The following is a 27,745-nucleotide window of genomic DNA, read 5'->3' as shown; positions in this document are numbered from 1 at the left end:
CTGCTCTGTCGCCAGCTGATCTCATCCCTCTTTGTTCCGTGTAAACACAACAACCAGCAGGATAACGGCGCCTCCTAGTGGTCGAATCACTTCCAGTCAACATTATGTAAGATCAAAACAAGATAAGATAAGTTTGGATAAGAATAAATAATAATTCTCCCTCAGGTTACAGCAACAGGCCAGTCAGGATTAAAGACCAGTGAATTGGAGATAAAAGAAAAATATGAAATATATTAATGGAGTAAAATCTAAAATTAACTGTGTTATCAGAATATGTACAGTCTGAACATATATACAGTGAAATTATAGCACATTAGCTTGTTCTGAGAATTTACAATAACATCCTGTATAGTCTCTATGGGGAGTAACAGTAAATACGGATGAACTCATCATGTAAAGTTTATTTCTTTATCTCTTTCATTGACCCATATTTGGTTTATACATTTTAAATGTTTTTCTCTGGTCATTCACCAGCTGATCACATCGCTCTTTGTTCAACCAAACACAACCAGCAGCACAATGGGAGCCTCTAGTGGTAAAGTTCTCTCTGTCAACATTACACATTTACCTGCAACACCAAGTTCAAAAATAATAACGACTTAATTAAGTTATTCAAACAAATGTCAGATTTCTTTTGTTATTTTCCACATCAGTGTCATTTTAATTTAATTTAATTTAATTTAATTTAAAGAAAGAAAAAAAAACAGCGAACACGTAAACATCTGCACAATTGAAGGATGTCAGCAGTTGTTACTCAACATAATAAATACCCATCGTTTATGAAGAATCTCTACAATCTCTCTTCAAATATTGCTCTACATCCAACCTGAGAAATCCAGTCAACAGTTTACAGACAATATCAATATCAATACTGTTGAATCCCATATATATAAGAATGGTCATAGTTCGAGCAAAAGGTCGTTAGTTGCTGTTAATTTCCTTTTAAATGCTCTGAAAGACTTAGATCAATTAGAAGCTAAAAGGCAATTAAGGCACTAAAAGCATATTGGATCTCCTTTTTTGATTTATCGCCCAGACGCAGCCTCACAGAGAATAAACATTTCTTCCGCAGATTGGCACAAATACAACATTTTCTTTACAGTTAATGAAGTCACCCTCAATAAAATGTCTGAACAATGAAAATTATAACACGAATAAAAAAAGTGACTGCCGTGCACACACACACATGTATTTTCTACAAGTTCCCAGGACAAGTTTGCAGTTTAATTAAATAATGTACCTAGAAAAACATAAACAAAAATATTTATCACCCCTATTTATTTTAGACTTCTCTACATACATAGATTTTTACTGTGAGGCATTAATTATTGTTATACAACCACTTAGTCCACACGCCCTCTAAAGAATGTCATGAGCCAGTAAACAGGTGCAGGTACAGTACAATGGTCTTTGGTCGATTTACAGAGTGTTTTCCCTACGTTTCACTAAGGCAGAGTTCCACCTTCAGTTGTAGCTTCTTCTACCGTTGCTCAGGGCCTCTGTCAGCTTGGTTCTCATAATCTCCCTGGTTGAGTACAGGGGCAGATCCAGAAAAGAGTGGCACGTGAGTGCTTCAGGGTAGAACTGGTCCTGAGAGACGTCACCGACGTACTTGAGCCTGATGGTCATCCTTTCATTGCCAAGAATAGGCAACCTTTCAAAACCGGTCACAAACCCTTGAAGAGGGAGAAGTGGTAAACAAAGAGATTCTTTCATTGATTTATTTTGGTGATATCCTCAGTATAAAGCTTTGCATTCTCTTCATTAAGGCCAATTTATGCCTCTCCGTTTTTTCTATTACGGACAGATAAGACCGCCCTATCCGTCGTGAAACGTCCTCTCCGAGTGCTTCGGACAGCTTTTCGTACACGTCTGATTTTTCTAACTATCCGTCTTCATGTTGGAGACCCGACGGACCGCTCTTGGCTGTGATTGGTCCGCGAACGACATCATTTCCGTATGACGTCATTTCCGTATTTCCGGACCTCAAACTTCCTGTTTACTTGTAGCAACAAACACGAACACAACTATGATTCTACGATTAATGTGACGTGTGTGTTAAGCCAGCGGAGTTGTCTGGCTGACGGTGGCTCGTTAGAGCACTGAGGGCATGTGTGCACGGTCACATACGGTTATAACGAGCTTTCAAAACGGCGCTAGCAGGCTAGGCTAGCCACCATGCTAACTGCGGTGGTAACAGTGCAAGAACCCGCCGTCACGACTTTAATTCCACTTCTATCATGACACTGTTTCTATAATACCGTCAGGTTAGAAGCAAACACTGGATAGTAGTTGTTAGTGTCGGGAGTCCCTGCTGACTGTGTGTGGAAGCTGGGGGGGAGCTAGGTCCGGGTAGCTTCTAGCTACATGTAGCCTCAAGCAGATTCAAGCTGTGGAATCAGCAACACAGTTCGGAAACAAGACCGGGGAACCGCTGCGCTAAGAAACGATTACATCAGCATCTTGAACCGCTGGGTGTCACTTTATTTAGTTCTGTTAGTTGCCATGGTTCAGTGTGTGGGAGGCAGGCTAACATGTCAACAGAGACACGTGGACTTCTTCTTCCCAAATGGGGTAGGCTTCTCTGAGCTCGTCTTCCGTTGCGCCACCTATGGGTTTGGCGGTGAATTTTTTCCGGACGTAGACTGACGGAGAAGTAAAAATCAAAAAGACTCTTTGCCCCCCGCTGAGACCTCTCCGAGAAACGGACACGTAGTAGTATATAAGAGCCTTTAGTTTATAGATTCTATCATCATCGTACACTCAACAGAAAAAAATATATAAAAATCTCTAGTCTTGTAAATTAGTAATGTAATTTCAATTTATCTGTCTTGATTGTGATAGTTTAAAAGTTTATATTTTAATACTTACAAAGGAGCTTCTTCTTCTGATCCTCGGTTAGTTCATCAAAAACCTCCCAAAACATCTGCATGTTGGGGTGGTCAACATGGTACGGACTTCCGTATAGTGTGTTCTAATCAGAGTGAAAGATGTTGTTAGAATAAATTGCTGTCGGAGTCATTGGTAGGATTCAAATCAAGCAAAGGGAAACGTGATTAATTAGTTGTAGTTGTAGAGAACACAGGAACACAAGAGCTCCTGTTTTGATTCTACCTGTTTCAGCTTTTCCCAGTCACAGAAGTCTTTTCCCAACAGGACTTCCTGCAGCTCCTCTGGTCGCAACACCTTCAACAAGTCCCGGTCGTAAACCGTGTAGAAGCCTCGCTTGAACTCCAGAAACACACTCTCCACAGATGTGTTGAAGGCGTGATTCACGTAGGCGTCCACAAACTCCTTCCTGTTAAGCAGATGCTAAGTTTTAAACCAACAAACAAATGCACGCAACTCATAAATCTTTACGAGCCCTCTTTCACTAATGAAGTGTACTTGTGGTGTACCTCAAGGATCAATTCTGGGCCCTATTTTTTTCTTTTTACATGCTTCCTCTTGGTTATAATCAACAATATCACAAATATTTAAACATCACAACCTCCTCAACCATAGCCATGGTTTTTGTTGTCAGAAAATCTCAATTCTGCGCTGCCCTCTAGTGGAGTTTATTTCTTAACAACCATGCCGATGTAAAGGAAATGAAAACGTGTGCAGTGATGGTTAAATCCTTTAAATGGCCACATCTCATTTCTTACATAAATGAGCCTCAAGCACAAGTGTACCACTTTACAATTGATACAACATGTTTTAAAGGCGCTTCTTAATTTGTATTGTGGCACAAAATAGATGCACGTGACATTGAACTGCTTCCATGGTCCTTACTTGTTTTGACTTGTCACGGTTTTTTCAGGGTTTGTGGGATCAAGGTCAACGTCTGTCCCATCCCAGCTGATCTGTTGAGAAAGAAGAGTGACATCACTGCTTTGGGAACTGATATAAATCGAGGTCAGTTATTGACCATCTGTAAAAAACCTACTGAAAACGGATAGTCCAGTCCTTCAAAGTATTCGTCACCAGATTCTTCCAGGATGGACAGCAGACTCCTACACACACAACACAAGCAGCAATATTCAAGCATCAATGACATTCCACAATGTTTACAGTGTACTCTGAGAAAGTACTTACAGCGCCCTTCAACAAAAAATAATGTGATTTGAATGTATTTTCACTTACTTTCCGACGTCCGGACTGAATTCCATCATGTCCTCCAGCGAAGGCTTCACCCCGAGCAGCTTCTTGAACAGAGCCATTGGGAACGGGAGGTGTATGAGGCACTGGTTGTGCAAAGCCAATCCACACAGAACTCCAAACAGGAAGTACCTGTGGTGGTCGTGTGTTGCCTGGTGTTGACGGAAGAGACAATTAAAACCATGAATCCACTATAGTCACAGCTTAAATCCTGAACTGATGAATTTTCTACGAAGATTTAATGTAGAGAAGTATCAAAGTGACTATTTGTTTTCCTGTATGTGGATTTGAAATCTTACGTTGGAAGGGAACCATGCAAGTCTTCCGGAGTCATTGAAAGTGACCATCCCCGATTTGTCGGACATCAGCTTGTGAAAGACGTCATGAAAAAAGTCGCTGATGTTGACATTGCTTCGCGTAAAGTTCTCATCAAAAAAGACCTAGAAGACCAAAGGACAACGTTTGTAACTTATATCAGAGTACAAAATTCCATTATGCAAATTCTGGCCATGCTACGGCGATCACATATACCACAAGTCTTTTTTTGTAGTCCTCGTGAAGAACAGCATCCAGTTGTTCAAAAGTGTCTTCTGAAATGGATGCTCGTCTCAGCTCCAGTTTAAAAAGCGAATCTTCAGCAAGCAGATGTTCTAGTCCAGGGGTATGCAACTAAAATTTAAAGAGGTCCAGTTAGAGACAATTTCTTGAAGCAAAGGTCCGGAAGATCATAATGTCTAACTATTTAGTGTGATATATATTTAAGTAGCCTAGTAGTTGTATCAACATCTACAGGTACTCACTACCTGACTGTCGAATCAAATGAGTTCAGTACGATTCCAAAACTTTTTGACAATATTTATTGTGACAATAAATATTGTCAAAAAGTTATAGAACTGAACATTTATGTATGATTGCCGATATGTGTAATGTTCTCTCATTAACTTAATAAAAGTAGGGCTGCAAGTTCAAATAAAGAGCTTAACTTCAGAAACATTTAATAAAGGGAGCAAAAGCTATAATTTCAAATTTTCTGTTTCACATCTTGACTCAAAAGTCTCAACCAATTTTACAGATAATAAATCTCAACACATCTTAACAATTGAACAGTTTTAGAATCACTTTCTTCCCCTCTTATATCCCACTTTTTTCGTCTGTTTCTCTCCACTTTCTCCGTCTCACTCCTCTGTTTCACTCCCTTTTTTTTTCCCTCTACCTGTATCGCTATCTTTCTTTTTCTTTCTACCTTCTTTTCATGTGTTATTTGCCTCTAACTCTATCTGTCTGTACTGTAAAGTCGCAATGTTAACCTACTGGAATGCACAGACTTGATTGGCTGAGTAGTATCAGGTTGGATGGCTTAACCTGCATGCAATTGGTCTGTGCGTTTCCTCATCCGCTAAACCACTACCGCAAAGACTACAAAAGCTGCACCGGTTATAAATAAAAGATATAACCCGTCAGGTTTTAAATCATAAGTTTCTGTTTTGGCTGTAGGTCCAGGTCCGTATGGGACGGCTTCTGGGACCGGACGCGGACCGTGGTCCGTCTGTTAGTGACCCCTGTTCTAGTCCATACATGCAGAGGAAATTCCGATCTTATTGCATGATTCCTGCTACAATGAAAATTATAATGTCACTGGTTATAGATTCACATCCAACGCTGACATCTGGCTTTTATCTACAAAGTGAATTGATCAATCAACATTCACTTTGCCTCATCATCCAGCAGAGGGCGATCACTGTCCCTCGTCTTGATCATTAAAGCTTTTTCTCATGAGCACAGCTCAGGGGTCTCATTTATAAAGAGTGCGTAGGATTCATATTAAAAGTGTACGTACGTACAAAAGCCGGAAATGGCGTACGCAAAAGATAATTCCGATTTATAAAACCGTGCGCACGTTCACCTGAACGCACGCCCACTTTCCACAATAAATGGTCAATGCAAAGCACGGCGTGAATATTAAATTATGCTGCTGACCAATGGGTTTCCACCGTGAGTCCTGACACGTCACAGCATCAAGCGATGTGAAGAGGAAGTGAAACTTTCTGACACTGACATCAAGGTTTTTGTTAGTGAGGCGGAGGTGAAGAGCGACTTTATGGGACAGCAGTGATGTCACTAATAAAGAAAATACACTGATAGTCTGCCGCTGCTGCTGTGGATAACACACTGTGTGGGATCAGAGATCACTGAACCCTCGCATCCTCCTCGTCCTTCCATTCACATGCACACATCGAGCAGAACCAGCACCACTGTCACGGCAGTATTTATTTATTTAGAGCATCGGACCGATTCCCTCATATCAGTGGATCCTCACCTCCTCTGGGATATTATTTGGAAAGTTTCTTCATTTCTTATAAGTAATCTCCAATGCGCTCTGTGCTCTGTGCACTCTCTTGCTCAGTTCCGTTCACTGCAGTGATCTGATGATACACGCACAGTGTTAGAAAATATTATTAAAACCTATTAATGACTCGGCTCCGTAACTCGGCTGTTAAATCGAATCTGAACCTAATTTGCTTTAAGTTGTTTTATATTTTTTAATTAAAAGGCTCGTGTGGAGCAGATACGTCGCGCGAGCAAAACTAAGCTCCCGTCAAGTTTGTTTTTATAAATCCCAACGTTGGCGTACGCAACGGTTATAAATGAGACCCCTGGACCTGAGTTACCTTGATGGCTTCAGCAAAAACATCAAGAATCCATTTCTTTGATTTCAGATCCATCACAATTGGAAATCTACCAACGATAAGAGGCTCAGCATCCATCATCTAGAAGGAAAAGAGACAGTACACATCATTTAGATTTAAGTATACATGTACTGTATGTGGCCACCATTCTGATTTTACATGAATAGACAGGGGCTGCAACTTTGCAGGTTTTTACCTTGCGTTTCATCTGTAAAACCCATTGACGCAGATCCAAACTAAGAAAGATTGGGGTCATGAGCAAATAGAAGTCGCTGTCTGGCAGCCTTTGAGACTCTGATATCCTGCTGTTGGCCTTTAACACAGAGGTTTTATTCATTTAGTGAACAAATTAAAAGTGTAAACAAGCTTCATTTTGTAGAAAAAGTGCGCAAGATTAGTACGGAGCCCCCGAAGGGTCATGGCGAGAATTCTTTACTTCCCCCTGACCCTTTGGGGGCTCCGTAGATTGGGATTATGCTGAGTAATGTTTATGGAAAACACAACTATTGAGGCATACTAACATTGTACATGTGCTGGAGGACTTGTAACAGATTTTGGAATCCGGAGCGAGGAGGATCAGGGCTTGAGGACAGCATGTCTGAGAGGGATTTCTTCCAAACCCTAACATATGCAGATATGGTGGAGGCTGACAGTGTGGTCCACCAGTTTCCTGAGGAAGACAACATGGACATTTCACAACTCTGCAGACATCAAGGACATATTGTACCTTCATACCATTGAAGCTAGAAACCTTCAGTTATCAGGTTGTCTTAATCTCCTACTTCCTCCAACACTCCCTGCCATTTCAAACTCAATCAAACTTCTCTACAGAGAAGTAAGCACTAGGTACATGGGAATCTACAAATTGGGTTTGACGTCACGGAAATCTTAAGGTCTTATGTTGCTTGTGCAGTGGTGGCAGTACCTATGACCTGAAGGTTCTCAGCAGACAGCTTCAGAACGGCAGCAGCGACGGCCTGAGCGAGCTCGGTGCTCTGTGGCCGATGGAGCTTCTGGATCACGTGAAGAAGATCATTGAGAAGCAAGAAGATCCTCAACCCCTCCACTCCCACTGGATCCACGAAGGAGGGAAGCAGCTGCAGGACAGCAGCCGCCACCTGTTGGTTGGAAAAAGATTCACTCATTATCTCCACTGAGGATTTCAGAAGAACTTTTTCACTTCACCTGCGAGAAGGAATCGTTTCACTTGATAAAAGTATCAAATTTAGAAAAGCGACACTTAACAAACAGTTACTCACCTCTGCCAAAACATCGTCGTTCTTCACCAGTTTCTTGAAAGCGAGTCGTGCAAGCGACAAGTTCACGCCGTGGTACTTTGATGAGGTCTGGAAATGTTTTTCATTTCTAACAACACAAAGCAAAACAACGTTGGGTCCAAACCCATGTGGAAGTGAGAGTGGAAGTTCTCCTTATATTAGAACTTCACCAGATATAAAAAGAAGGGATAATCGTGCAAAGAGTTTCTGTGTTTACCTTTTCTCAAGGAAACTTTGATTCATACAAGATGCTGTGGAAAAACTCCTGTGGATTTCACTGTGAAGATTTAATAGCAAGAGTTAGGATCTTAGATTTGTGGATTGATATAATAACAGTTACAGTCATGACATCATCAGGCTCTTCAGCAAACTCCTGACGTACAGAGAACATGTCATATACTCACTGTTTTATCTTTTTCCAGGTTTTTGGATCACATTTAGTCGTCCATTTGTCGATCTTGTCATCAAGACAAGACTGTGACGCATTACTGACCCCGTCAGTGTTTGGCTCCTGCAAAATAAACTGGTTGAGTTGATGTGGTCATTATTATCCTTCCATCCCTGAGTGTGTGGGTGTATTAGTGTCGGTACCTCATTAGACGAGCATGTCGCAAATGAACAGTTTCCTCCTGCGAAGATGTTTCTAATATTGGGACCATCACTGCTGCCTGGAATTAAAAAAGTACTGAGTCAAAATATCATCTCCTTCATACGGTAGTTAATTGTTTCCTCAGGAATTCATGAAACCTTGTGGCAGTTGAACGGGGAGCGGCACAGACGGATGACTCTCGCCTCCGTGTCCCAGCTGCCCTTGCTCTCCACACCCAAAGGAGTAAACCTTCTTGGCGTCTGTGGACACTAACGTGTGGTTTCTGAGGAGATAACACATTAACAACATCATTAGAGTCACTTTGATCCCCGTTGCTTCTTCAGAGCAGGTTCCAAGCATCAATATTTGATGAAGTGAAATTCTTTCAAAAAGAAATAGTAGGTATACTGTACAGTCCACATGCGATCTCGGTGACCTTTGCCCCCAACAGCTCGGCAACAAGACGAGGACGGAGCTGATCAGAGAACGAGTTGTGCCCGAGCTGCCCGAACTCCCCCGAGCCGAACGTAAACACAGATCCATCCTGAGGAAGCAGCCAGAGGGCAAGGGTCAAAGTCACGCAGACAATCAGGTAAGGCAGGGTTCACTGTGAGTGTGTGTGTGTGTGTCACATGACCAGTTACACACACGTTCATCGATGTTTGTCAAGTTATACACTCAAAAAATAAACGAGTGTCTGCGTCACTGTTTTTAAATATCAACTCATCCATTAGCAATTAGTATTAGTATTAGCAAAGTCCCAATAATACACATGCTCGAACAATCGAGTGTCAATCTAATGCTGTCAATCATTTATTTAACGCGTACTCAATGTTTTAGTTTGGTCCATATCCTATCCACTAACATGGAGGAGGCAAGGTTTATGAAATTTACTGCAGCCAGCCACCAGGGGGCGATGAAGATGAAGTGGCTTCATTTTTGGGAGCTTTCACCAAAACACAACGTCTTAGTATTTAAAGAAAACATTTTTGTCGCTAGCTTTTTAACATTACCTTAGTTAGAGCAGCAGTGTGATCCTTCCCACAGGAAATGAGAACAGTTCCCTTCATGTTCAGACCTTTAACCGGAGCTGGCGTCCGTCTGTCTGTAGCAGAGAAATGAACAACAAGGTAGTGACATCTAGTGGTGAAGTTGCATGTTGCAGCTTAACTGTAGAGAGGACCTGCTACTGGTGTAAATATAAAGTATTTAATTATAAAGGGCCCATTCTAGGGTAAAGAAAACAACAATTCCTACAATTTCTATAAAAAACACTGGCATTATTTTATATTCAATTTCCACCAATAGATCCTTTCACCTAAACCTTTCAGTGTTTGTAAAAAGAGAAAACTCGTGACACCACATTGCAGTTTAACATTGATATGAATATAAATACAGAACAATACAAAGAGGTACAGCACCTGTTGTGTCTCCCAGCCCGAGCTGCCCACGGTCGTTTCTGCCCCAGCCGAACACCCCCCCACTGACAGAGAGGGCGAAGCTCTGCTCCCCCCCCGCCGCCACGTGAACCAGCGGGGTCGACGACAGGGGGCGGAGCTGCTGGGGCGAGTTGGCGAAGGGCTTCCCCTGCCCGAGACCCAGCTGACCCCTGGAGTCCTGACCCCACGTGAACACCCGGCCATCTGTGGAGAAACCACCACCACCACCACCACTCTGTGAGCTCCAGCCGCCATCTTGAAATGTTGACGTCTGACTCTGATGTGACGCCGTTCTAAGTCAGTCTCAGCTGTCAATCATGACCTTTCACCCTGTTTTTATATCATCAAATAACTAATTGAAACTCAACCTGTGATCAGAAACATGAACAAACATAAGTGTGATAAGAACGAACTAACATGACAGAAACCCTCTGTGAGATTAGTTTGGTCCATGTCCCGTCAACTAACATGGAGGAGGTGAGCTTTATGACCTGTACTGTGGCCGTCCACCAGGTGGCGATGTGAAGCTGTCATGTCGTCCATCTTTACCATAGAGTGTAAATAAAGATGGACAACATGACGTGTCTCCAGGTTTCTGATCATTTGGGTTTTAACTGTTAATTTTAAATGAGATGTGACGTCATGATTGACAGCTGAGGCCACTGTGCAGATCAAATAAATCTGTATTTACTATCTATAATCTTTGTATAAACTCTCTGATCTCAATCAATGGATTTGTGATGTCATCAGTGTGATGTCACTCTACCGTTGGTCAGGGCGACTGAGTGTTGACTCCCACACGCCACCTGACAAACAGGTATGTTACACAACTCCTTCACCGGCCTGAGAAAACAGAACAGAAACTAATCATCATGGTGCATACTGTAATAATAATAATAATAATAATAATAATAAGTATTGTTATTATAACAATCCCATATCTTCAGTTTGAGGCTGAGCAGAAAACACCTGGTGTCTCTGACCTTGGTGTGAAGGGGGGGCGCGTTGTGTCCACACAGAGAAGCGAGCCGCTGTCAGTCAGCAGGGACACGACGTCATCAGTGACGCTCACAGCCCGGATCCTCTCTTTGCACTGCACGAACTCTGAGGACACAAACCACAGCAGATCAGACAGAGGAACCAGGAGGAGGCTGCTTCACTGGGAGCATCACAGGTAAGAGAGGAACTGGTTTTAGTGTCAGGAGGATGCAGCAGCACCAACCCACCAGCAGGGGGTCCCAGGTCTCTACCTGTGTATCTATCACCATTCAGTCAGAATCTAACTAAACATCAAATAGCAAAATAAATAATAAAAGTGAGCAACGGAGGAAGATATGAGAAAGACAGATATATCAATCAATCAAATTGTATTTGTATTTGTATAGCCCATATTCACAAATCACAATTTGTCTCATAGGGCTTTAACATAATGAAACATCCTCTGTCCTTAACCCTCAGCAAGATTCAGGAAAAACTACTAAAACCCTTTTAACAAGTAAAAATACGTAGAAACCTCAGAGAGACACATGTGAGGATCTGTCTCCGAGGACGGACACAAGTGCAACAGATGTCAAGTGTAGGAAAACATCAAGATAAAGGTTTAAGCAGCATTGATGAGGGTAAACATTTGGAAGGATAACTTCATTACTATATATCAAGCAGTCCTGCTGCTGTCATAGTCTATGGTCAGCAGCCAGCAAGATCGTGATCCACCATCATATATGAAAGATAACATAATACAATAAACAAGTGAGCAGGTTTAAAAATAGTTAAAGAGTAAAACTCAAAGATAAATAGCAGCAGCTGCTTCTCACTCTGTTTCCCTCGGACTCTTCTTCCGTCCTTGTTCTCGTGTGTCCGGATGATAAAAGCATGTCCGTTGGTCTTGATGAAGCTGAGCACACTGTGTCCTGCAGACAGGCCCCGGATGAGATAACCCGGGTTAAACTGGTGAACCCTGGCCTCCGCTGACCCGTCCACAGGTGAGTGTTTGGACCAGAAGAGCTGGTGACAGTCCTCTCCCCAGGAAAACATGGTGCATGTGAGGTTTCCTCCCGCAGCTCCGGCTCTTTAAAACCTTCTGCAGCTGTGACAGAGAAACAAAACTGAACCTGAATCAACCTGTGATGTCACAGAGGGAAAACGAAACCTACACATGTGAGGAAACGAAAGTGAGTCAGAGCTATGGAGGGTTAGTGATGCCAAACATAAAACACAGAGGAACAGATGTAAACAAGTCAGGGTTTTCAGGTCTCGTGGCAAAAGCAGCATAAAAAAACTGCTAAATACCAGAACTGAAAATATAATAACATAGTATCAGGGCCAGAAGTAAAAAATAATATGTATTTTGATAATAAAGTGGTATTATTCTGAGAGAATAAGTCCTAATTCTTTTAGATATAAAGTCATGGTTGAGAACAAACTTGTAATATGACTTGAATAAAATAATAAAATAGTGACATGTTTTCCATTTGTATTTGGAGACTAAATTATAAATGTTGGGAATACATCAGAGAATGATTAATAAACTTAGATTTGGATTTCGAGAATAAAGTCAGAATGTTGAGGATATACTTGTAGTCGAACTTTTTAACAACCAATGTTATGTAAGCATATGACCACGTCTTCAAAATGCCTTGTGTAGATGAGTCAGTGATAATTGAGTTTCAGTTTTGTTGTCGAGGAAATTCTCTGTTTTTGAAGAGAAACAAAATCTCTTTGTTGATTCAGATTTAAATATGTTACGATTCTATATTGATAAATTCATTCAGGATTTCTTTTAATGTTTCTTCTTTTTTGTGAGTCGGTCTTTTCCTTTGTGTTTTGCATTTGTAATGAAAGAAGATATAGTAAATGTAAATGCGGATGTCAGGAACGAGATGATCCAAACACATCAGCATAACATGAAGTAAAGAATATATATTATTAAAATGTGTTTCTTATCCAAACTATTTTAACACTTAATAATTCCTCATCCTGCATATTCATATGTAGAGATAATGACAGAGATCAACCACAAGGTGGAGGTAGAGACTCAATCTCTCTCCAGTGCATTGACTCATCACTGTTCAGACCAGAATGTTACAGGATGATTATTAAGTTCATTCTTTACTCTATTTCAATCTTTTCATTTCTCTGTGTCAACATTACACATTTACTTGCAACACGTCAACACCCAGAACATGCACTCAAGTTAGGGTGCAGTGTCCGACAGTATTTGTGTATTATTGCCAATCTTTAGTAAAAAATAATAATGACTTAAGTTGTTCAAACAAATCTCAGATTTCTTTTATTATTTTCCACACATGTGTAAATCCAGAATACCCCAACACAACAAGCATAGAAAAAGAAAAGAAAGAAAATAAAAACAGTTAACACGTGAACATTTGGACAATTGAAGGATGACAGCAGTTGTGACTCAATTAAAATAAATAAATAAAAACCCAAGGTTTATGAAAAATACTTAAAATATTGCTCTACATCCAACCTGAGAAATCCAGTCAACAGTTTACAGACAATATCAATATCAATACTGTTGAATCACATATATATAAGAATGGTCATAGTTCGAGCTATAGGTCGTTAGTTGCTGTTAATTTTCTTTTAAATGCTCTGAAATACTTGGATATATTAGATGCTTTATGGTAATTAAGGCAACCTTTTCTGTACAGATAATGCAGGCACCCTAAATAAAATGTTTGACCAATGAAAAATATAACAGGCATAAAAAAAGTGACTGCCGTGCACACAAACAAATGTATTTTCTACAAGTTCCCAGGACAAGTTTGGAGTTGAATTAAATAATGTACCTGGAAAAACATATACAAAAATATTTATCACCCCTATTTATTTAAAACTTCGCTAGATACATGTATTTTTAATTTGAGGCATTCATTTTTGTGATACAACCACTTAGTCCACACGCCCTCTTAAAGAAATGTAAACCAGTCATGAGCCAGTAAACAGGTGCAGGTACAGTACAATGGTCTTTAGTCGATTTACAAAGTGTTTTCACTACGTTCCGCCCTCTGTTCAGTGCAGAATATTTGCGGCAGAGTTCCATCCTCACTTGTAGCTTCTTCTACCGTGGCTCAGGGCCTCTGTCAGCTTGGTTCTCATAATCTCCCTGGTTGAGTATAGGGGCAGATCCAGATAAGTGTAACACGTGTGTGTTTCAGGGTAGAACTGGTCAGGAGGGTCGTCGCCGACGCACTTGAGCCTGATGGTCATGCTTTCATTGCCAAGAATAGGCAACCTTTCAAAACCGGTCACAAACCCTTGAGGAGAGAGAAGTGTTAAGCAAAGACATTCGTTACTTGATTTATTTTGGTGATATCCTCAGTATAAAGCTTTGCATTCTCTTCATTCGTTTATCAATTCTATCATCATATAGTACACTAAACAGAAAGGTAAATATTAAAACGTTCCTGACTCTAGATTGAAGAAATCTATCTGTGCGTGATCAGATTAAAATGAGCAACTAGCTCTCCCTTCATTCAGAGTGTCTAGTCTAGTACATATAATATAATATAATATAATATAATTTAATTTATCTGTCTTGATTGTGATAGTTTAAAAGTTTATATTTTAATACTTACAGAGGAACTTCTTCTTCTGATCCTCTGTTAGTTCATCAAAAACCTCCCAAAACATCTGCATGTTGGGGTGGTCAACAAGGTACGGCGACTCGTAAAGTGTGTTCTAATTAGAGAGAAAGATGTTGTTAGAATAACCTGCTGTCGTAGTCATTTGTAGGATTCAAATCAAGCAAGGGAAACGTGATTAATTAGTTGTAGTTGTAGAGATCACAGGAACACAAGGAGCTCTTGTTTTGATTCTACCTGTTTCAGCTTTTCCCAGTCACAGAAGTCTTTTCCCAGCAGGACTTCCTGCAGCTCCTCTGGTCGCAACAGCTTCAACAAGTCCCGGTCGTAAACCGTGTAGAAGCCTCGCTTGAAATCCAGAAACACACTCTCCACAGATGTGTTGAAGGCGTGATTCACGTAGGCGTCCACAAACTCCTTCCTGTTAATCAGATGCTAAGTTTTAACTCATAAATCTTTACGAGCCCTCTTTCACTAATGAAGTGTACTTGTGGTGTACCTCAAGGATCAATTCTGGGCCCTATTCTTTTATTTTTTACATGTTTCCTCTTGGTTATAATCAACATCACAAATAATTAAAAATCACAACCTCCTCAACATTAGTCATGGTTCTTGTTATCAAAAAATCTCAATTCTGCGCTGCCCTCTAGTGGATTGTATGTGTAGTTGTCTTAACAACCATGCCGATGTAAAGGAAATGAAAACCTGTGCAGTGATGGTTACATACGGAAGCGGTTTGCTCTCTTATACTGTCAGGAGGCCTCAGCCGAGAAAGGACACGAGAGATGGTTATGAAATCTGGACATCACACCTGTTAATTTTCCTTCATACTTTTCTCTATCGATAGAAACCCTTACCGTTAGAACCCCTTTCAAAACAAGAGTCCCAACCACCAAAAAAACAAGAGTCCCAACCACCAACCTGCTTATAACAGGAACATCAATCTTCAATCAAGTTTCAAATAATAATAATAACCATCTCTCCTGTCCTTTATCGGCTGAGGCCTCCTGACAGTATAAGAGAACAAACCGCTTCATTAGTCTTTTGTAGTTCACCGTTATTTATACAGAAGGAGAGTCTGACCGGTTTTAAGCGACGCTACGTCTATGGACGCTATATGTCCCTTTCAAAATAAAAGCATTTTTAACTTGGGGGAATGCAATGCGCTTCCGTAGTAACATCCTTTAAATCTCATTCGCACATAAATCAGTCTCAAGCACAAGCACTGTACAATTGACACCCCCAATATTGCGTTACAAAATGTTTGAAAGGGGCTTCTTAATAATTGTGGCACAAAATACATGAAAGTGACATTAAATTGCTTTCATGGTCCTTACTTGTTTTGACTTGTCACGGTTTTTTCAGGGTTTGTGGGATCAAGGTCAACGTCTGTCCCATCCCAGCTGATCTGTTAAGAAAGAAGAGCGACATCACTGCTTTGGGAACTGATCTAAATCAAGGTCAGTTATTGACCATCTGTAAAAAACCTACTATAAAAGGCTGGTCCAGCATTTCAAAGTATTCGTCACCAGATTCTTCCAGGATGGACAGCAGACTCCTACAAACACAATACAAGCAGCAATATTCAAGCATCAATGAGATTTCACAATGTTTGCAGTGTACTCTGAGAAAGTACTTACAGCCCTACAACTAAAAATAATGTGATTTGAATTTGTATATTTCTTTTCCCTTACTTTCCGACGTCCGGACTGAATTCCACTATGTCCTCCAGCGAAGGCTTCACACCGAGCAGCTTCTTGAACAGAGCCATTGAGAACGGGAGGTGTATGATGCACTGGTTGTGCAAAGTTAATCCACACAGAACTCCAAACAGGAAGTACCTGTGGTGGTCGTGTGTTGCCTGGTGTTGACGGAAGTGACAATTAAAACCATGAATCCACTGTAGTCACAGCTTAAATCCTGAACTGATGAATCTTGTACGGAGAGTTAAAGTAGAGAACTATCAAAGTGACTATTTGTTTCCCTGTATATGGATTTGAAATCTTACGTTGGAAGGGAACCATGCAAGTCTTCCGGAGTCATTGAAAGTGAACATCCCTGATTCGTCTGACACCAGCTCGTGAAAGACTTCATTAAAAAAGTCTCTGATGTTGACATTGACATCGTCTTGCTCAAAGTTCTCGTCAAAAAAGACCTAGAAGACCAAAGGACAAAGTTTGTAACTAATATCAGAGTAGACAAGTCCATAATGCAAATTCTGGCCATGCTACGGCGATCACATATACCTCAAGTCTTTTTTTGTAGTCCTCGTGATGGACAGCATCCAGTTGTTCAAAAGTGTCTTCTGAAATGGATGCTCGTCTCAGCTCCAGTTTAAAAAGAGGATCTTCATCAATCAGATCTTCTAGTCCTAACATGCAGAGGAAATTCCACCCGATCGTATTGCCTGATTCCAGCTACAATGAAAATAAAAATGTCACTGGTTAAATTCACATCCAACGCTGACATCTGGCCTTTATCTGCAAAGTGAACGGATCAGTCAACATTCAATTTGCCTCATCATCCAGCAGAGGGCGATCACTGTCACCTTGACCATACACTGATGTTACTTTGTTTTGATGTGAAAATTACGGTGGCCCTGAGAGCTCAACACACTGAAACTTAAGAAAACACATGCAAGTGGAAAAAACACAGGCAAAGTAAGAAAACATCTTCATCAATTTCACAACAGAACACAATACATTACAGAAACGCGCAGCAAATAGAGAAAACGACAACGGTAGTGTTTCCAGAGGAACCCTAAAAGTAACCCTAACTCTGAAAAAACTAGTTTATCGTGCACCAACAACACAACACACGCAGATAAAAATGGAATTTCTTGGAGGTTTCTCGACCCTCCTGTTGATTAAGGATTTTTTTAATGAGAAGCAGCTCAGGACCTCAGTTACCTTGATGGCTTCAGCAAAAGTATCAAGAATCCATTTCTTTGATTTCAGATCCATCACAATTGGAAATCTACCAACGATAAGAGGCTCAACACCCATCATCTAGAAGGAAATGAGAGCGTAAACATAATTTAGGTTTAAATATACATGTATGTGGTCACCATTTTGTTTTTACATGAATAGACAGGGACTGCAACTTTGCAGGTTTTTTTACCTTGCGTTTCGTCTGTAAAACCCATTGTGTCAGATCCAAACCAAGAAAGTTTAGGTCCATGAGCAAATAGAAGTCGCTGTCTGGCAGCCTTTGAGACTCTGAGGTCTTGCTGTTGGCCTTTAACACAGAGGTTTTATTCATTTAGTGAACAAACTAAAAAAGTAAACAAGCTTCATTTTGTAGAAAAAGTGTGCAAGATTTGTACGGAGCCCCCAAAGGGTCATGGCGAGAATTCTTTACTTCCACTTGACCCTACAGGGGCTCTGTAGATTGGGATTATGCTGAGTAACCTTTATGGAAAACACAAGTATTTAGGCATACTAACATTGTACATGTACTGGAGGACTTGTAACAGATTTCTGAATCCGGAGCAGGGAGGAAGAAAACTTGAGGACAGCATGTCTGAGAGGGATTTCTTCCAAACCCTAACATATGCAGATATTTTGGAGGCTGACAGTGTCGTCCACCAGTTTCCTGAGGAAGACAACATGGACATTTCACAACTTAGAGGTCAAGGACATATTGTACCTTCACACCATTGAAGCTAGAAACCTTCAGTTATCAGGTTGTGCAGCCCGCAGGTTTTAATCTCCTACTTCCTCCAACACTCCCTGTGATTACAAACTGAAATGTAATAAAACTCTGATATGGCATTAAGACAGTGAACTATAAAGAGTGATGCTGTTGTTATTTTGCCTTTTACGCACGATTTTTACGCAGTGATTTACTCGCTGTGCCTGTAACTTGACACTGCGACGCGTCACATCTGCTTGTTAGAAATTTCATTGGCTAAACGAAACGCCAGTCATCAGGACAATCGGTTGCAATTGGCTCAGTCTCTAAACGAAGGAGGAGGGGCAGACACTGTCCTTCAACGAGGTCTCTCGTTGGCTATTGTAGGCTGTGGACAACCCATGCCAGCTCTGATTGGGTCAAGTGAGCTGTCAATCTAAAGTTCAGAGTCTAGCCGCCATTTTGAAATCGAGACATCGCTTGCGTTTACATGCGAACAGGAATTACGAGGGGAAATACATGAAAGGTTCCATGGAGCTGCTCTGAGATGACGCAACAGCAGTCTGTGGCTATTCTCTGATATAATAATGTGACTAAATCTGTTACTGGATGGATGGTCTGGACCTTTGGCAATATACCAAGACCGTTTATGTTGGAATATTATCGATCTGTGGATTACGATGAAAAGTCTTAGGTGAGTGATCTCCATTTTGTGATTGTCTTTTTGTTGTTGTTGGTCTGACTGAGGCGTTGATTGTACCGGCTGTGGTGATCGGATCTTGAAATGTTTTGCATCGATCGAATCACAAGAATCTCAGCTTTCCAAACACATCACATCAGTTCCTAGCTGTACGATGCAGTTGTGTAATTAGAAAAAGTTTGGCGCTTAACAGTCCGCGGGCCGTCGGACTATTAAGAGGATATACATCAGATCAAATAAATGAAAAGTATCTCTCTGATGTTGCTCGTGCAGTGGTGGCAGTACCTATGACCTGAAGGTTCTCAGCAGACAGCTTTAGAACGGCAGCAGCGACGGCCTGAGCGAGCTCAGTGCTCTGTGGCCGATGGAGCTTCTGGATCACGTGAAGAAGATCATTGAGAAGCAAGAAGATCCTCAACCCCTCCACTCCCACTGGATCCACGAAGGAGGGAAGCAGCTTCAGGACAGCAGCCGCCACCTGTTGGTTGGAAAAAGATTCACTCATTTCCTCCAACAAGGATTTCAGAAGAACTTTTTCACTTCACCTGCGAGAAGGAATCGTTTCCATTGATTAAAACAATCAAATTTAGAAAAGCGACACTTAACAAACAGTTACTCACCTCTGCCAAAACATCGTCGTTCTTCACCAGTTTCTTGAAAGCGAGTCGTGCAAGTGACAAGTTCACGCCGTGGTACTTTGATGAGGTCTGGAAATGTTTTTCTTTTCTAACAACACAAAGCAGAACAACGTTGGCTCCAAACCCATGTGGAAGTGAGAGTGGAAGTTCTCCTTATATTAGAACTTCAACAGATATAAAAAGAAGGGATAATCGTGCAAAGAGTTTCTGTGTTTACCTTTTCTCAAGGAAACTTTGATTCATACAAGATGCTGTGGAAAAACTCCTGTGGATTTCCCTGTGAAGATTTAATAGCAATTGTTTGGATCTTGGATTTGTGGATTGATATATTTACAGTTAGAGTCATGACATCATTAGGCTCTTCAGCAAACTCCTGACATACAGAGAACATGTCATATACTCACTGTTTTATCTTTTTCCAGGTTTTTGCATCACATTTAGTCGTCCATTTGTCGATCATGTCATCAAGACAAGTCTGTGACGCATTACTGACCCTGTCAGTGTTTGGCTCCTGCAAAATAAACTGGTTGAGTTGATGTGGTCATTATTATCCTTCCATCCCTGAGTGTGTCGGTGTATTAGTCTCGGTACCTCATTAGACGAGCATGTCGCAAATGAACAGTTTCTTCCTGCGAAGATGTTTCTAATATCGGGACCATCACTGCTGCCTGGAATTGAAAAAGTACTGAGTAAAAATATCATCTCCTTCATACGGTAGTTAATTGTTCCCTCATGACTTCACCGAAACTTTGTGGCAGTTGAACGGGGAGCGGCACAGACGGATGACTCTCGCCTCCGTGTCCCAGCTGCCCTTGCTCTCCACACCCAAAGGAGTAAACCTTCTTGGCGTCTGTGGACACTAACGTGTGGTTTCTAAAGAGATAATACATTAACAACATCATTAGAGACACTTTGATCCCCGTTGCTTCTTCAGAGCAGGTTCCAAGCATCAATATTTGATGAAGTGAAATTCTTTCAAAAAGAAATAGGTATACTGTACAGTCCACATGCGATCTCGGTGACCTTTGCCCCCAACAGCTCGGCAACAAGACGAGGGCGGAGCTGATCAGAGAACGAGTTGTGCCCGAGATGCCCAAACTCCCCCGAGCCGAACGTAAACACAGATCCATCCTGAGGAAGCAGCCAGAGGGCAAGGGTCAAAGTCCAGCAGACAATCAGGTAAGGCAGGGTTCACTGTGAGTGTGTGTGTGTGTGTGTGTGTGTGTGTGTGTGTGTGTGTGTGTGTGTGTGTGTGTGTCACAGGTCATATGACCAGTTACACACACGTGATACATTCATCGCTGGTCGTCAAGTTATAAACTCAAGAGATAAACAAGTGTCTGTGTCTGCGTCACTGTTTCTAAATATCTACACATCCACCTGTTTTAGCAAAGTCCAAATAATACACATGCCAAACCAATCACGAGTCAGTCTAATGCTGTCAATAATTTATTTAACGCATACTCAATGTTTTAGTTTGGTCCATATCCCATCCACTAACATGGAGGAGGCAAGGTTTATGAAATTTACTGCAGCCAGCCACTAGGGGGCGATAAAGATGACGTGGCTTCATTTTTGGGGAGCTTTCATTTCGTCCATCTTTATAGATATAACCTCTAAGTATTTAAAGTAAACATTTTGGTCATTAGCTTTTTAAAATTACCTTAGTTAGAGCAGCAGTGTGATCCTTCCCACAGGAAATGTGAACAGTTCCCTTCATGTTCAGACCTTTAACCGGAGCTGGTGTCCGTCTGTCTGTAGCAGAGAAATGAACAACACAATTTAGATGAAATGTAATGTGGGAGAGATGAATTTCAAATGTTACTGTTTGCTCAATTCCAGCTTTAAAGGCTCAGTGTGTAGAATGTAGTGACATCTAGTGGTGAAGTTGCATGTTGCAGCCTCTCCGTAGAGAGGACCCGCTCCTGATGTAAATATAAAGTATTTAAATATTAAGTATTTAAATATAAAGGGCACATTCTAGGGTAAAGCAAACAACAATTCCAACAATTTAGATAAAAAACACTGGGATTATTCTATATTCAATTTTCACCAATAGATCCTTTCACCTAAACCTTTAAGTGTTTGTAAAAAGAGAAAACTCATGACACCACATTGCAGTTTAGCATTGATATGAATATAAATACAATACAATACAAAGAGGTACAGCACCTGTTGTGTCTCCCAGCCCGAGCTGCCCACGGTCATTTCTGCCCCAGCCGAACACCCCCCCACTGACAGAGAGGGCGAAGCTCTGCTCCCCCCCCGCCGCCACGTGAACCAGCGGGATCGATGACAGGGGGCGGAGCTGCTGGGGTGAGATGGCGAAGGGCTTCCCCTGCCCCAGACCCAGCTGACCCCTGGAGTCCTGACCCCACGTGAACACCCGGCCATCTGTGGAGAAACCACCACCACCACCACCAACACCACTCTGTGAGCTCCAGCCGCCATCTTGAAATGTTTTTATATCATCAAATAACGAATTGAAACTCAACCTGTGATCAGAAACATGAACAAACATCAGTGTGATAAGAACGACCTAACATGAGAGAAACCCTCTGTATTATTAATGTATTAACTTTAATAATGTGCTTTTAAACTTTTAGTTTGGTCCATGTCCCGTCAACCAACACGGAGGAGGTGAGCTTTATGACCTGTACTGCGGCCGTCCACCAGGTGGCGCTGTGAAGCTGTCATGTCGTCCATCTTTACTAGAGTGTAAATAAAGATGGACAACATGACGTGTCTCCAGGTTTCTGATCATTTGGGTTTTAATTGTTAATTTAAAATGAGGTGCGACGTCATGATTGACAGCCGAGGCCACTGTGCAGATTCTGTATTTACTATCTATGATCTTTGTATAAACTCTCTGATCTCAATCAATGGATTTGTGATGTCATCAGTGTGATGTCACTCTACCGTTGGTCAGGGCGACTGAGTGTTGACTCCCACACGCCACCTGACAAACAGGTATGTTACACAACTCCTTCACCGGCCTGAGAAAACAGAACAGAAACTAATCAACCCTGTAAAACACTCCGCTCCATATACTGGAACACTTACTTCACATCATATGTGATATGTGTTAATATAAACCATATTGATTTTATATATCATTCTATACAATAATATTGTCCTTTGCACACTCTGTCTACATATTCTTACACTCATAGTATATTATATTATCTATTGTATAGTCAAATACTTATATTTATACTATATATCATATCATATTATATCATACTCTTTGTATATTCTTTGTATATATAAGTCTATATACACATATTTATAAATGTGTACATGTTATTATTATTATTATTATATTTACTATTATTATTATATATACTGTTGCTGCCATTATTACTATATCCTGCTATTATATTGGTATAATTACTATCATATATAAATATATATTATGTTGTATTATATACTATATATACTGTACTATTTTTATATACTGTCTAACAATAACATTACCATCATATCATCAGTACCATTACCATCATCTTGCCACTGCACCTTATCCACCTATTTATCTTGTGTTTCTGTTTTTATTCTTTCTACCTCAATATTTTTTATTTTATTCTATTGTATTGTATTTTATTGTATTCAAATATACCGGCTGCTATGACGACTTAATTTCCCTTCGGGTACATACTGTAATAATAATAATAATAATAATAATAATAATAAATATTGTTATTATAACAATCCCATATCTTCATTTGAGGCTGAGCAGAAAACACCTGGTGTCTCTGACCTTGGTGTGAAGGGGGGGCGCGTTGTGTCCACACAGAGAAGCGAGCCGCTGTCAGTCAGCAGGGACACGACGTCATCAGTGACGCTCACAGCCCGGATCCTCTCTTTGCACTCCACGAACTCTGAGGACACAAACCACAGCGGCTCAGACAGAGGAACCAGCAGGAGGCTGCTTCACTGGGAGCATCACAGGTAAGAGAGGAACTGGTTTTAGTGTCAGGAGGATGCAGTAGCACCGACCCACCAGCAGGGGGTCCCAGGTCTCTACCTGTGGATCTACCACCAGTCAGTCAGAATCTAGCTATACATCAAATAGCAAAATAAATTAAAGCCCTCAAAAAGCCAATTAATTTGCCTGAATAATAATCATTACAATTTCAATAGGGCCTCACTTGACCTTTCATGTCAGTGCTCAGGCCCTACTAATAAAAGTGAGAAAAGGAGGAAGATATGAGAAAGTAAGATATATGGAAGATAACATAATTAAATAATAAAGTAAGAAAAAAGAGTTAAAGAGTAAAACAGGCTCAAAGATAAATAGCAGCAGCTGTTTCTCACTCTGTTTCCCTCGGACTCTTCTTCCGTCCTTGTTCTCGTGTGTCCGGATGATAAAAGCATTTCCGTTGGTCTTGATGAAGCTGAGCACACTGTGTCCTGCAGACAGGCCCCGGATGACATAACCCGGGTTAAACTGGTGAACCCTGGCCTCCGCTGACCCGTCCACAGGTGAGTGTTTGGACCAGAAGAGCTGGTGACAGTCCTCTCCCCAGGAAAACATGGTGCATGTGAGGTTTCCTCCCGCAGCTCCGGCTCTTTAAAACCTTGTGCAGCTGTGACAGAGAAACAAAACTGAACCTGAATCAACCTGTGACGTCACAGAGGGAAAACGAAACCTACACATGTGAGGAAACGAAACTGAGTCAGAGCTATGGAGGGTTAGTGATGCCAAACATAAAACACAGAGGAACAGATGTAAACAAGTCAGGGTTTTCAGGTCTCGAGGCAAAAGCAGCATAAAAAACTGCTTAATACAAGAACTCAAAATATAATAACATAGTATCAGGGCCAGAAGTACAAAGAAAATGTATTTTGATAATAAAGTGGTAATATTCTAAGGGAATAAGTCTTTAATTCATACATACTTTTAGTTATAAAGTCATAGTTGAGAAAAAATTTGTAATAATACATGAATATAATAATAAAATAGTGAAAACATGTTTTCCATTTGATACTTAGAAAACACATTTTGTGAATGTGGTGATGTGGTGACGCAGCGTGGAGTCTTCTGACCGTTAGAAGGCTCTTGAGAAGTAAAGGTCACGTGTGGAAGGAGCCGCAGCTCAAACAGTGATGTGTGGTTTTGTGCCACCCAATCAAAGAGTTTTTCTCGGCATGGCGGTGGAGGGTTTACGATCTCAGACCCCAGGCCCAGGTAGTCCTCATTGAAACCTGAACTGGATACAGAATTTCCTGTTTGGCTGATATTTGCTGAGCTTACAGTGTTATGCACACTACTGTAGAAGCATGAAAACTGGGATGTGTTTTGATGTGATTCTCCATGTTGACATGTTGACGGATTTGGGAATATGGAGAGAAATAAATTCTATTTTCATGAGTCCGCAGCATTGGTGTTGTGTAGAGTTTTGTGAATTTATTGTCTATTTGCACTTTATCTGTGTACTTCACTTACAGGACTCTAATCACTGAGAACTGGAATTGCTAAAAGTGTTTTAGGTTAGCAACAGCAGTGTGTAACTGGCTCAAACAGAATTAAGTCAGATGAAATGTGTGTGTTTTAGATGGTAACAAAATATTGTTTTGACAAATTAGTGTATAGTTTTTACAAGAGTGCTTCATTTTGTAAAGGATCTGAGGTGTTCTGCTGATTGTGTGTGTGGTTGTGCTAATTGTGTTTAGTGTTTTGAAACACCGGGCCCTGTTTTCAAAATCGTGCTTACAGTTTTTCTCAGTTGTTAACACACAAAAAGCAAAAATTCGGCACAATTTGCACAACATTCACTTCATGTACCAATAGCTTGACCCAATTTGGCACTACTTCACACTCCCTTATCTCATTAGACTTTGACTTTCCTTCTTTACACTCTGATGTAAATTACACATCACTTCTCAAGTAAAATATCAAAGCATCAACCTACAACACACAAATACTCAAATCTCTAAACATTCAGGTCTGTTGAGCAATTTGCAATCAGGACTGCAGCATAAAAGTGCCTTCAGCCTCTGTTTTGTTTGATGAACAATGGAATAGAATAGAATACAGTGTGCTCACAGTATTTATATTTTGCAGGACTGAAAGAGAACCACACCGTGGAGGAAGAACACGCATGTTCACAGCCAAACAAGAGACTGAAATTGTAGATATGGTTTGTGAGAGCAACGCTATCACACTCAGACAAATAAAAACTACGATCCTGGCTGACCATGCTACATTTAGAAACGTCCAGACCGTCAGTTCCTCTACATTGGACCGTATTCTTCATAGGAATGCCATGCGGATGAAAAGAGTGAACAGGGTTCCATTTGAACGGAACACAGACGCATCAAGGAGTTACGGCGAGAGTTTGTGCTTGTTAGTACCAAACATTCAGCACTGACACATGCATGTATTTTACCTGTAATCCAATATTGTTCCTTTTCTACAGTGTCTCACTGTAGCCCACTGTGTTGACCTCTCTGTGTCCAGACTGTAACTTTCATTCTCATGCTGTCTGTGTCAGTACTGTACTGTTCTCTGTGTGTACTGAAATAAACCTTTTTTGATGCATATTTGTGTGCTGTTTTATGTTTGACTATGAAAAAAGTAGGCCTACACTGAGACAGTTTACAAAAGGAGAAATGGCTAATTCTCCAGTCATTGTCATTCATATGGTGTAATCCATTTCGATGATTGTGTTTTCAATTTTGCACTTCAGTGTGCTGTAAATGCTTGGCAGTGTGCAAGCAAATGCTTAGTTGTGTGTACTCAATAAATGGTATGTGTGTGTCATTTGAAAATATGGCTGTGTGTACCAAATGAAAACACGAGTTCCATTTTGATGGCAAAGAGTCATCTTGCAAAGGGAGTGTCAGGTTTAGCATTTTGTGTGTGAGGTTTTCAGTTGTCTGTGTGCAGTTTTGAGAAAGCCGTTATTGTTTTGAAAAACGTGTGTTAACAATTGTGAAAAACTGTAAGCAATCGAGAAAAACTAACTGTTCACAAAATGGAACTCGTGTTTTCATTTGGTACACACAGCCATATTTTCAAATGACACACACATACCATTTATTGAGTACACACAACTAAGCATTTGCTTGCACGCTTCCAAGCATTACAGTTTTTCACAATTGTTAACACACGTTTTTCAAAACAATAACGGCTTTCTCAAATATCCACACAGAAAACTCAAAACCTCACACACAAAATGCTAAACCTGACACTCCCTTTGCAAGATGACTCATTGCCATCAAAATGGAACTCGTGTTTTCATTTGGTACACACAGCCATATTTTCAAATGACACACACACATACCATTTATTCAGTACACACATCTAAGCATTTGCTTGCACACTTCCAAGCATTTACAGCACACTGAAGTGCAAAATTGAAAACACAATCATCGAAATGGAACACACCATATGAATGACAATGACTCTGGAGAATTAGCCATTTCTCCTATTATATTGTCTCAGTGTAGGCCTACTTTTTTCATAGTCAAACATAAAACAGCACACAAATCAGGTTTATTTCGGTACACACAGAGAACAGTACAGTGCTGACACAGACAGCATGAGAATGAAAGTTACAGTATGGACACAGAGAGGTCAACACAGTGGGCTACAGTGACACTGTAGAAAAGGAACAATATTGGATTACAGGTAAAATACATGCATGTGTCAGTGCTGAATGTTTGGTACTTTCAAGCACAAACGCTTGCTGTAACTCCTTGATGCGTCTGTGTTCAGTTCGAATGGAACCCTGTTCACTTGTTTCATCCGCATGGCATTCTTATGAAGAATACGATCCAATGTAGAGGAACTGACGGTCTGGCAATTCTAAATTGAACATGGTCAGCCAGGATCCTAGTTTTTATTTGTCTGAGTGTAATAGCATTGTTCTCACAAACCATATCTACAATTTCAGTCTCCTGTTCGGCTGTGAAAATGTGTGTTCTTCCTCCACGGTGTGGTTCTCTTTCAGTCCTGCAAAATATAAATACTCTGAGCACATTGTATTCTATTCTATTCTATTGTTCATCAAACAAAACAGAGGCTGAAGGC

The 27,745-nt window shown here is 40.8% G+C and overlaps 2 protein-coding genes across 3 annotated transcripts; both read right to left on the bottom strand.

The window, feature by feature from the left end:
• Positions 1-603: 603 nt before the first annotated feature.
• Positions 604-12,251, bottom strand: LOC133009607 (probable E3 ubiquitin-protein ligase HERC4). Its single transcript, XM_061077129.1, has 23 exons — positions 11,947-12,251; positions 11,116-11,236; positions 10,899-10,975; positions 10,115-10,336; positions 9,707-9,798; positions 9,107-9,237; positions 8,852-8,976; positions 8,696-8,772; positions 8,509-8,615; positions 8,322-8,381; positions 8,087-8,192; positions 7,753-7,945; positions 7,349-7,497; positions 7,024-7,140; positions 6,810-6,908; positions 4,672-4,809; positions 4,440-4,580; positions 4,126-4,292; positions 3,929-3,995; positions 3,775-3,845; positions 3,115-3,298; positions 2,872-2,974; positions 604-1,676 (listed from the first exon to the last, which is right to left on the bottom strand). The coding sequence occupies exons 1-23, from the start codon at positions 12,164-12,166 to the stop codon at positions 1,465-1,467; spliced, it is 2,979 nt and encodes a 992-aa protein (XP_060933112.1). The 5' UTR covers positions 12,167-12,251; the 3' UTR covers positions 604-1,464.
• Positions 12,252-13,240: 989 nt separating this feature from the next.
• LOC133009606 (probable E3 ubiquitin-protein ligase HERC4) lies at positions 13,241-24,309 on the bottom strand. 2 transcript variants are annotated; one of them, XM_061077127.1, is made up of 23 exons: positions 24,025-24,309; positions 23,468-23,588; positions 22,627-22,703; positions 21,880-22,101; positions 21,371-21,462; positions 20,708-20,838; positions 20,450-20,580; positions 20,299-20,375; positions 20,112-20,218; positions 19,925-19,984; positions 19,690-19,795; positions 19,355-19,547; positions 18,182-18,330; positions 17,857-17,973; positions 17,646-17,744; positions 16,983-17,153; positions 16,745-16,891; positions 16,431-16,597; positions 16,228-16,294; positions 16,074-16,144; positions 14,974-15,157; positions 14,731-14,833; positions 13,241-14,409 (listed from the first exon to the last, which is right to left on the bottom strand). In XM_061077127.1, the coding sequence occupies exons 1-23, from the start codon at positions 24,242-24,244 to the stop codon at positions 14,198-14,200; spliced, it is 3,024 nt and encodes a 1,007-aa protein (XP_060933110.1). In that variant the 5' UTR covers positions 24,245-24,309; the 3' UTR covers positions 13,241-14,197. The 2 variants fall into 2 exon arrangements, with proteins under 2 accessions (XP_060933110.1, XP_060933111.1); XM_061077128.1 differs by having other exon boundaries at positions 20,456-20,580.
• Positions 24,310-27,745: the final 3,436 nt, after the last annotated feature.

The sequence above is a fragment of the Limanda limanda genome, chromosome 8 (genome assembly GCF_963576545.1).
Source record: "Limanda limanda chromosome 8, fLimLim1.1, whole genome shotgun sequence".
Lineage (NCBI taxonomy): Eukaryota > Metazoa > Chordata > Actinopteri > Pleuronectiformes > Pleuronectidae > Limanda > Limanda limanda.
The sequence above is the reverse complement of the archived record's forward strand: the minus strand, read 5'-3'. Positions and strand labels throughout refer to the sequence as shown.

What these genes read in the sequence shown, in the direction of transcription:
- LOC133009606 (XM_061077127.1), bottom strand. Translation starts at nt 24,244, where the DNA reads ATGTTTTCCTGGGGAGAGGACTGTCACCAGCTCTTCTGGTCCAAACAC. An exon ending in CGACATGCTCGTCTAATGAG is followed by an intron (nt 20,219 to 20,298) that starts GTACCGAGACTA and finishes TTTATTTTGCAG; the next exon opens with GAGCCAAACACTGACAGGGT. An exon ending in TGCTGGACCAGCCTTTTATA is followed by an intron (nt 16,145 to 16,227) that starts GTAGGTTTTTTA and finishes CTTTCTTAACAG; the next exon opens with ATCAGCTGGGATGGGACAGA.
- LOC133009607 (XM_061077129.1), bottom strand. Translation starts at nt 12,166, where the DNA reads ATGTTTTCCTGGGGAGAGGACTGTCACCAGCTCTTCTGGTCCAAACAC. An exon ending in ACCTGGAAAAAGATAAAACA is followed by an intron (nt 8,382 to 8,508) that starts GTGAGTATATGA and finishes AAATCTTCACAG; the next exon opens with TGAAATCCACAGGAGTTTTT. An exon ending in TGAGAACCTTCAGGTCATAG is followed by an intron (nt 7,498 to 7,752) that starts GTACTGCCACCA and finishes TGTCTTCCTCAG; the next exon opens with GAAACTGGTGGACCACACTG.